Here is a 10,668-nt window from a genome sequence, read left to right as displayed (position 1 = left end):
GTAGTAGCAAAAGTCGCAGGGGAAGTGGAGTGCAATGGGTAATGGACAGGCCAGATTGCACAATCACTTCAACTGATGATGATCCATGGATTGAAGTTTGTGACCCCCGCCCTAAGGAGTTAAATAAAGAAGTGCTGTATCTTGTTTCCTTTATATTAGAAAAACTTAAGGGTACGTTGACATTTTAACTACTCAGAATTTACGTTTGGATCCCCAGGATGCTGCTTTTGAACAGGCTGAAGGTGCAAAACTGGATCATCCTATAAATACAGACACACTCAGGCAACCATCTATGACATTTACAATCTATCATATTTTGCAGTTATTTATTCACAGTTTTTAGTTGTTCCATACAATGAATCAAACATGCTTTCAGAAGGGATTTCCCAGTCTGCTTGAATAGGAAGTACAGTAGAAAAGGCACATGATTATTCACTATATGAGTTGTTCACCAGTCAATAACTTAAAGCTAAAAAACTATCCACCAGAGGATTCTTTTTAATGAGGCAGTAGAGGGAATTCCCCTTTGAACTCATTATGGACACGGCTGTCCTTTAACTCCTCCTCTGGGAAAGCTGAAATGAGCCCATTTCTCTGTTCTGTTTGGACATCTCAAGATTTCCAGGGTATCCACTGATCCAAGAAAGAGTCAGGCAGGATGCTTATTTGCCTGTTTGTGCCTCATAGTCCATGGTCCTGGGCAGTCAACTTCTTTTCATAGCAGTTTGATTGAACACAAATGCTTTGAAGCATATCACACACTGAGCAATGTCTGATTGTGGAGGTGACAGCTTCTCGGCCCCAGTAGTCAATGTCGGCCATGTTTTATCCAGTTTCTAATCATCCATTTTTGCCCAGAGCACCTTTGTACCACGAGTCTGAGCCCAAAATTGGCATCCTTTGACATTTCCACTTCTAGACACCGTCCAGTGTTTCTGCTGATGATTGGACCATTCTGAATTAAAGAAAAACACGAGCACTGAGTAGTTGTCACATGCTACCCAATGATTGATGCTTGTTTTTATTTAATAACATTCTTTCCATTAAAAGCCAGCATTAATGGAAAAGCCAGCATTTGCAGTTGACTGCTGAGAGAGTTGTGCTTGCAGGATGGTTAAGAACATAAGAAAGTCCATGGTCCATCCAGTCCAGTATCCTGTCTGCCAACAGTGACCAATACCAGATGCCCCAGAGGGAGGGATCACAACAGGTAATCCTCATGTGATCCCCCCCCATCACCCACCTACAGAGAAACAGAGACTAGGGTCACAATTACTATCCATCCTGGCTAATAACCATTGATGGACCTAACCTTCATGAATCTGTCTCTTTTTTGAACCCGGTTAAAGTCCTAACCTTCACCACATGATCTGACAAGGAGTTCGACAAGTTAACTGTGCACTGAGTGAAGAAAAACTTTCTGTTTGTTTTAAACCAGCTGCCTGTTAATTTCATTTGGTGACCCCTCGTTCTTATATGATGGGAATAAGTAAATAACTTTTCCTTATTCACTTTTTCCACTTCACTCATGATTTTATAGACCTCTATCATATCCCCCCTTAGTCTCCGCTTTTCTAAGCTGAAAAGTCCTCTCTTCATAGGAGACCTATTCCAAACCCCTAATTGTTTTTGTTGCCCTTTTCTGAACATTTTCCAATGCTAGTAGCCAATGTGTCTTTTTTGAGATGCATCAAACACATTTGTATGCAGCATTCAAGATGTGGGTGTACCGTAGTTTTATATAGAGGCAATAAGATATTTTCTGTCCTATTCTCTATTCCCTTTTTAATGATTCCTAACATTCTATTTGCCTGTTTGACTGCTGCTGCACACTGAGTGGATGTTTTCAGAGAACTATCCACAATGACTCTAAGATCTCTCTCTTGAGTAGTTAGAACAGAGATTTCTAAAAGCATTAAATTAGCTGAAGGCTTGTCGGGATGAACCTCTGCTAAGAAAAGTGAGATTGAACTGTCTGTAAATGTGGTATGATCATTTTCTATTGGCAGAAGTTTAGAGCACAGTAAGTAGAGTCATAAAAAGCAAATCCGGTTCTGACTCAAGTCTCTGGGAATAGATTTGTGTCCACACACAGACCTTGTGTGATTGTAATCAGACTGACTGTAACCAGTTGAAGACAGTTCAGGAGTCAGAAAAGGAGAGAGCTATGTAATGCATCCTTTGCTGTTTGATAAGCTGCGGTGACAGTTGCTTTTTCCTTCTCTGGATCCGGGGCTGGTGGGTTCAAATCCTGCCAGCCCTGGGAACTGCCAGGCACCCACCACTAGATTCCCAAGGCTGGAGCAGGTGTCAGGCTGAAGGTGGGTGGAATAAAGCATCCAGGGAAGCTGGGGTGGCCGGCTGGATCTTCTGGTGGCCTGACAGAGAAGGCCTCTGCCTCTAAGTGCCCAGGATGGTAAAGTCAAGTCCCACCAGCCTTGGGAGCCATGGGGCACCTACCACCAGCCTGCCAGTCCTGGTGCAGGTGCTAGGCTGAAGGGGGCAGAGTAAGGCATCCAGGGAAGGTGGGGTGGTGGACTGGGTCCTCTAGTGGCCTGACCATAAGGCACCACCCTCCACAGCCAGGGGTGGTGGGTTGGAGTCCTGCTAGACCCTGGAGCTGCCCTTCATGTTTCCATTCATCCTGAACTGAGCACTGATGCCTTCACTGTGACAGCATAATGTTGAGAATGTTAAGCAAAATGATTTTTCTTCTTGTTAGTGTTCCAGCATGAAACAAAGAAGTCATAAAAGTGGGAGAGGCAGTGGGATGTAGTAAGGTAACAGGATGCTTGGATTCTATTCCTAACTCTGTAGCAGACTGCCAGTCTTTAGGCAAACCATTTTCCCTTTGCCTCTTTACTCCCTCTTGCTTGGTCTCTGGCCTTTGTACAGTGCCAGTGCAATGATGAACCCCACCAATGGCATGATGTAGCCGAGGGTATGCCATGGCTGACATTCGTAGCTGACACTTCCCTTACACCAGTGGTCTCCAACCTTTTTACACCCAAGATTGCTTTTTAAATGTCAGGACAAGCCAAGATCTACTCCGGCCCTTCCCCAAGACCCCACCCCTTCCTTAAGGCCCTGCCCTCTATGTTCCCTTTCTTCCATCACTTGCTAAACCTGGTCCTTATACACACTCAGGGTACGGCTACACTGCCACTTTTTTTTTATCCTTCTGTTGGAAGAACATTTTCTGATATTTGGCCCATCTAGACTGGGCCAAATGTTGGAAAAAACCCTTCTTTTGGAAGCCCTTCATTCCTCATGGAACAAGGAATACAGGGGCTGTCAAAAGAGAGTTTTTGCTGGAAAAACTCCTGCAGTCTTGCTGTACCCTCACTGGGTTGAGACTGGAGGTGCAGGCTCTGGGGTGTAAATGAGGGATTTAGATGTGGGAAAGGGTGAGAGGTGCAAGCTTCAGGAGAGAATTTGGATGCAGCAGGATGTGGAGAAGGGGATGCTGGCTCAAGAAGGGGGCTCCAGGCTGGGGAGTGTTGGGCTCAGGTGGAGGGTTGGGGTGCTGAGCAATCCACAGGTTTGTGGATATGAGGGTGCAGGAGTTTGGGTTGGAGTGTGTGAGGGGCTCAGGGCAGGGAGGTTGGGTGTATGATGAGCTTAGGACACAGATTTGCAGAGTGTGAATGGTGCAAGAGTGTTGTGGTAGAAGACTGAGGATGTGGGGGTGCAGGAGTTTGGGGATGTGAGAGGCTCAGGACAGGGGATTCCAATGTATGATAGGCTCAGATTTGGGGTCACGGTGGGAGGTACAGGAGTGATATGATGCTGTGGCCACATGAGGGCTTGGCCCCAACTGGGGGCTTGTTGTCCAGGCTTCATTTTAAATAAAATAAAAAGATTTCTTCAGTGTCTTTATTTATGAGAGGGGCGGGGAACCTGTTTTGAATTGGGATCACTGACCCACAGAAAAGTCAGTCAGGGTCACACAAGTGAGATACAAAAACAAACCCCTCCAAACCTCACTAATGTGGCCCCAACTGTGCTAGTGGGAGTAGGGGACAGGGTGCTGGGGCAGGGTGCCAATGGGTGCTGGGACAGAGGACAGTGTGACAGTGAGTGCCAGGAGAGGGTGCCAGTAGGTGCTGGTGGGTGCTGGGGCAGGGTATTTGTGGGGGTCTGGGTGGGGGGAGGGGACAGGGATTGGTACCTGGGGATCCTGCAGCTGTACACCCAGGCTCTAGAAGTACTGGACTGTGCTGGTCTGTCGCTTGCCTGATGCCTTCCTGCACTGGGGGGAGGGGGAGTCCCGGACAGCGCCAGCCCCAACCACTGGCGCCGCGTGCGCTGCCCAAGCAGCTGGAGCTGGCATGCTGGAGACATTATTCCCCTTCTACCTTCCCATGTGGGGGAGAGGGGGAGTCCTGGACCACGCCAGCCCCAACAGATGGGGCAGCACGTGCCTTGCTCCTCTGCTCCCCATGGCAGCGTGGGTCACCCAAGCAGCTGGAGCTGGCGCGCTGGAGCCTTCCTGTGCAGGGAGAGGGTGGAGGCAGAGTCCCGGACCATGCCAGCCCCAACTGCTCGGGCAGAGCGCACCTTGCTTCTCCGCTCCCCATGGCAGCACGCGCTGCCTGAGTAGCTGGAATCGGCGCAGTCCCAGATCCCCAACCCCTCTCCCACGTGCAGGAAAGCAGCATGGGAACAAAGTCCCCAGTGTGTGATGGACCGGCGTTTTAGGTATTGCGCCAGCTGTTGGGGGGGCAGGGAGAGTAGTCCGCACACTTCCAGGACCTAGCACGTAGCTGCAGAACTCTCCCCAACCCCACAGGAAGACCTCTGTAGTCCCTGGAGGTAGCATCAGCGTGGCGTTAATCTTGGGGTGGAGGGCAGTGAGGGGGGCCCCCAAAGCCTTGCAATTGACTGGTCGAGCCTCCAGGATCGACCAGTCGATGGCAATCAATGGGTTGGTGACCATGGCCTTACACAATAAGGACTCTATACTTTGCCCGTGCACACTAGAAATAGTTAGCCCTGTATATCACTGATTTTCTATTAAGCTGAGAATTTCAAAACAAGCCTTTGACTCCAAAGGTACATCTACCTGGCAGCCAGGTGAGCAATTTGTGGCTTAGTTGATGTACCAATACCAGCTGCACTCTAGCTAGCTCACTAACAACAGAAATGAGGATGTGGTAGATTAGCTTTGAGCATGGGCTGCATAATTCTGCCTGACCTACCTGAGCTTGTACTTCTATCTAGTTGAAGTATAGCTAGCATGGATACATCTATGAAAGCTGCCATTCCCACCACCAGCTGCAATGTAAATGTTTACTGTATGGTCGGTGCGTTTAAAAGGTAGGGGAAAGCAATGCCTTCCCAAATTCGCTGGCTGCCCCACTCACACTCCCCCCAAATTTCCCCCCTATTCAGAGCAGCTCCCTTAGTCTCCTGGGCTGCCTGGGCTTCAGCCCTGTGCAGCCAACCCTCCCAAGAGGGGGGAAGGAAAACTGGGACTGCCCAGGCTTGGGGAGGCAGAGGCTGCCCCTATAGAGGTAGGGATTTGGCTCCCAAAAAGTCCTGAAGGGCAGAAGCAGGGTCTTAGGCAGAAGGGGTGGAGCTGGAGCTTGCCTCTCCCATCTCTAGATTCACCCACCACCCACGGCGTCCTCCATGGAGGGGTAAATGGAAGGGTTATGTCTCATGTGTAGCTTAAGAGTTGAAGCAATCTCAGTATCTTTCCACCTGGCTTTGTGTTTATGATCTCTTTGCTTTTGATTAGCAGGAAACAACTGCATGGGTTCCATATTACCTCAGGCAGGCCCTCCTGTCTCATTCCTAGGACAACAACCATCTCAGAAAGCTCCCTTCCACACCTGTGTAAAATCCCAGAGTCTTTGTGCAGGTCTCAGGCCACCGTCACATTTCTTCAGAGTAGGGGTTCTGCCTTTCCCATCATCAATGAGACACTTAGAGTCAGGCAGAAATGCTGTGGAGCCCAGAGGGCCTAACTGTAAGAGACCCTCAGCACTATAGCGGACAAGCTGGAAGAAAAGAGGAAGAGAAAGACAACCCACAGTTTAAGTTGTATCAGAACACCAGAGAGTTTTGGTGTCAAAGGCTGGAGAATTATGCTCATCCTCCATACTCAACTGGGGTGACTTGCCGTGGTAACTTACCTTAACTTAGGCCTTATCTGTCCAAAGTATGCCAACTTTAGAGGGACATGGGGCTGAACTAACATCAAGGATGGTTAGAAAACAGGGAGCATTTGAACAGCTTAAAGCTACCCCAACCCCACCGTCCATTTCTGCCCCCAGTGCAGGAATAGAATTATTGAGACAGTATCCTGCAGCTACTTTGTGTTACCACTTGTGGTGGAGGTACCCTATTCAAGCACATACATTTTATAAAGCTAGGGAGTAAAATTACCTACATGGCATCACTCCTAAGACATTTACTTCTTCTTCCTGCCCTTTCTCCCCTCCATTGCAAAAAAATGGCCCAAAAGGGCAATCAAGAAAATGCAGTAATCAATATGTAAATTATAACCACTCTCAAATCCACCCAGTGGGAATTGATTTAACAAGAACACAATGGCAATTTGCTATGTAGTTTGCTCTTATGACCTCTGTCAAAGCCTCCACTCTAATTAGTTTTTGTAAATAAACATTATTGAAAAAAAATCCATCAGTACAACTTGAACATCAGGTAGACAAAAATAAGAGAGGGGGGAAACAGTTGGTTCATGAGAGAACTAACAGATATGCTACCATATGCTTCAATCTGGACATTAAGAAGATAGACTCAGATATTTTACTTCTCTTGAGGGATAAATATTCTGAAGTTTAGTGATATGGTAAATGCATTGGCTGTAATTAAAAGGGATTGGTAAATGGCCTCTATTATTTTTGAGCTTTTTGAACAAAGAAAAAGTTTAAGCAGGCTGCATGAAAGCACTAATGCCTTACCACACACAAACACATGAGATACGTATTAATCCTACTGAAGTATAATGAACTTCAGAATTTAACCTTTGCTCATTTATATATATAGAGAGAGTAAATGATTATTTTGCTTGTCTGGAGCCATTGCCATAAGAGGACCCAGTCCAGGACAAATAGGCTTCATCTACATTGCACAGTTATTTCAGAATAAGCTATTCTGGAATAGTTATTCCACAGGGCTGTGTCTAGACTGGCTAGTTTTTCCGGAAAATCAGCCGCTTTTCCGGAAAAACATGCCAGCTGTCTACACTGGCCGCTTGAAATTCCACAAACACACTGATGATCTCATGTAAGATTGTCAGTGTTCGTTCGGAAATACTATGCTGCTCCCATTTGGGCAAAAGTCCTTTTGTGTAAAACTTTTGTGCAAAAGGGCCAGTGTAGACAGCTGAGATTTGTTTTGTGCAAAAAAGCCCCGATCGCGAAAATGGCGATTGGGGTGTTTTTGCGGAAAAGCACGTCTAAATTGGCATGGACGCTTTTCTGAAAAAAGTGCTTTTGCGGAAAAGCGTCCATGCCAATCTAGACACTCTGTTCGGTAAATGCTTTTAACGGAAAACTTTTCCGTTAAAAGCATTTCTGGAAAATCATGCCAGTCTAGACATAGCCAAGTAGTTTATTTCAAAATAGCATGTCAACACTGCAGAGAAGCCTCAAAATTCATCCAAGGCAGGCTTCCCTAAAGTAGATGTACTATCTCAATTTAGAGCCCCAGGAGGAATAACTTAGGGTATGTTTATACTAGCTCGTTAGTTTGAGCTAGGTAGGCAAATGAGGGCAACCGGAGTAGCAAATGAAGCCCAGGATTTAAATATCCCGGGCTTCATTTGCACCTTCCCGGGGACCACCATTTTTAAATCTCCCTTAGTCCGAATTAACTGCCCGTGGCTAGACGCAGCAGTTAAATGTTAATTTGAACTATCTCCTTAGTTTGAATTAGCTGTTACTCCTCTTGGAATGACAGGGTACTGTATGTGTTTGTGCAGGGCTCTTGGCAGGGTACTGTATGTGTTTGTGCAGGGCCAGCTTTAGGAAGTGCAGGGCCCAATTCGAACTGTTTTGGAGGGGCCACCCCATTCCACCCCGGATTTATTATTGAGCAAAAAAAAAAAAAAACCCAAACCACAACCGCACACAAAAAATCACATCAAGTAGATCTGATCAAAATCATATCTATATAATTGAACATTTATTATGCAAAATGTTACATAAAATTAAATCAGTTGCCTTAAGTGCAGGTAAAATATTTTCAATTGCAAACTATCCAATTTTTTCATTTTTAAAAAATTACCAGAGAGAAATTTACATTGATTTACTTTTTAAATAGCAAAAATGGAGTCTGTTAAGAAAGTGTCAGTTCTCTGGTCAAATTTCAGTCCTTAGTGATTTCAACACCAATGATTTCACTAGGTAATATGGTACCTCACCACCACTGCGTCCTTTGCACTGCCCTTCAACACACTGCCTGCATGTTGAGTCCAAGGTCAGTCTACACAAGATTTTGTCAATGATTTTTGCTCAAGCGATCACTGAGACAAGACAAGGACTCTCAATTGATTCTAGTCAGCTCTGGCTTTAAACACTGGATGTAAAGTGTCAGATATAATTGAGGATTCCCAAATAGACTCTACACCACCAGAAATAAAACATGTTTCCATCTTCTGTGACTTTCACTTAGATGTGACTCACTATCCTCTGCTCAGTGTTCAAGTTATGGTAGACCCTAAACCAGGTCATATTAAGTTCAAGTCTTTTAATCATACAATATGGATAACAACATTTCATTCTCCCAGATCCAAGTCTTAAGTGAATTTCAACCCAAAAGAGCCAAAATTGGTCGCCTTGACACAGCAAGTGTGTCTACTGATCTCTGTGGCAAAGTAAGTTGTCTATATAAATAAGGTCTGCTCCTGAAGCCTTTTCCTACAGTTGATTAACAGATGGCAGTAGATAGCTCATTCAGACCACTGGCTGATAATAGTTAGTCACCCTGACCAGTCATTAACCATAGTCATGGACTCACCCTACTCTCCAATGTCTGTATGATTCTCTGATGACCTGTGACAAAAAAGGAAGGTGGAAAGGGAAACTGAAGGGAGAGACCTCTCTAAATTCACCAATCAAAGAGCAGTATTGCCAACCCAAAAATCACAAGGAACGCCTACACAAAGTTATGAGACTGGTCTACAAATCATAAGATTTTTTAAAAATAAAACATGTTGGATTTTTATTGGCCTTTTGTTTCTTGAGTATTTAGGGTTCATGTTTTAAAGCTTTCCTCCTTAGCTATAAGGTCCAGAAGTATAGAGAAATTTTTTTAAATGAAAGCTGACATTCCTACATCATCAATTGACTCCAGGCCCTTAGAAAAACACCAAGGCTACGTCTAGACTTGGCATGATTTTCCGCAAATGCTTTTAACGGAAAAGTTTTCTGTTAAAAGCATTTGCGGAAAAGAGCGTCTAGATTGGCACGGACGTTTTTCCTCAAAAGCACTTTTTTCGGAAAAGCATCCATGCCAATCTAGATGCGCTTTTGTGCAAAAGAGCCCCGGTCACCATTTTCATGATCGGGGCTTTTTTGCGCAAAACAAATCTCAGCTGTCTACACAGGCCCTTTTGCGCAAAAGGAACTTTTGCCCGAACGGGAGCAGTATAGTATTTCCGCAAAAAGCACTAATTTCTTACAGTAGGAAGTAAGTGCTTTTGCGGAAATTCAAGTGGCCAGTGTAGACAGCTGGCAAGTTTTTCCCGGAAAAGTGGCTGTTTTTCCGGAAAAAATGGCCAGTCTAGACACAGCCTAATGTTTTGAGACTCATGGTAAAACAATGGAGGAATTCTTGTGAGCCCATGCTTTGCCCACAGTATAAATAAAAATATAGATATATCTGCTCCACTGAACATCCTAATGAGATACTGTAAATGGTGAACTGAATTCAACAGCTCCTGATATGAACAGGTATCAATCTAGTTTTTCATATTTGAGATGGGTTACCAGGAATCATACACGACAATATGAAATCTTTCCACTTTCAAGTCAGCATATTCAAAAAGCACCTAAAATTTTGATCCAGGCATTTATTGGATAGTGAAAGAGAAAGGAGGGGAATTAATGTAGATAAATGTTTAAATTAAAAAAAAAAGGCTGAAGGAATTAGGACTGGGCTCCTACATCTCACGTTCAGAACTGACTAGGATACTTATGACCAGATTTTCAAAGGTGTGTAAAGATCAGATAGATATCTTTGAAGATCCAAGTTGGCAACTGTCTCTTTAGGAGCTTAATTACCTTGGAAAATCTGAGCTTAGATTTCCAAGTCCAAATATAAAAAATGACTTTAGTCACTCAAGTGCCTTTGAAAATTTTAACTGGGGGCCTAAAGAGACAAAAATAGACAAAAGGCAGGAGATACGGTATTCCTTTTAAAAACGTGTGACATCTATTTTTAGCTAAATTTTATATTATTTTTCTCCCGGGGCAACTGACCCCTCCAGTGCCCTTATTACACCACTGCCCCCCCTCCTGCAGAGCTATCCTCTTATGCATGTGCAAGATCCGTGAGAGCTGTTCCATGAATCTGCAGTTAGTGCTTATGGCGCCTGATTCTGGGTGATGTCTCATTGCTGCCACATTCACCTCCAAAGAGGGGGCTTCCCAAAGAAGACCCATGATGCTGACCCCCAAGGCATCCACAGGTCAT

The 10,668-nt window shown here is 44.9% G+C and overlaps 1 protein-coding gene across 4 annotated transcripts in view; it reads right to left on the bottom strand.

The window, feature by feature from the left end:
• Positions 1-337: 337 nt before the first annotated feature.
• GALNT9 (polypeptide N-acetylgalactosaminyltransferase 9) overlaps positions 338-10,668 on the bottom strand; it is a 443,926-nt gene continuing 433,595 nt past the window's right edge. For 3 of the 4 annotated variants that reach the window (XM_075898386.1, XM_075898390.1, XM_075898388.1), the window contains 2 exons: positions 5,838-6,005; positions 338-955 (listed from right to left, as the gene is read on the bottom strand). In XM_075898386.1, the coding sequence (XP_075754501.1) occupies positions 809-955; positions 5,838-6,005 (315 nt within the window). In that variant the 3' untranslated portion in view covers positions 338-808. The remainder of the gene's footprint in view (positions 956-5,837; positions 6,006-10,668) is intronic. The other variant, XM_075898387.1, reaches the window with a different exon arrangement.

Source organism: Pelodiscus sinensis, chromosome 15 (assembly GCF_049634645.1).
Source record: "Pelodiscus sinensis isolate JC-2024 chromosome 15, ASM4963464v1, whole genome shotgun sequence".
NCBI lineage: Eukaryota > Metazoa > Chordata > Testudines > Trionychidae > Pelodiscus > Pelodiscus sinensis.
This window is presented reverse-complemented; position numbering and strand designations above follow the sequence as displayed.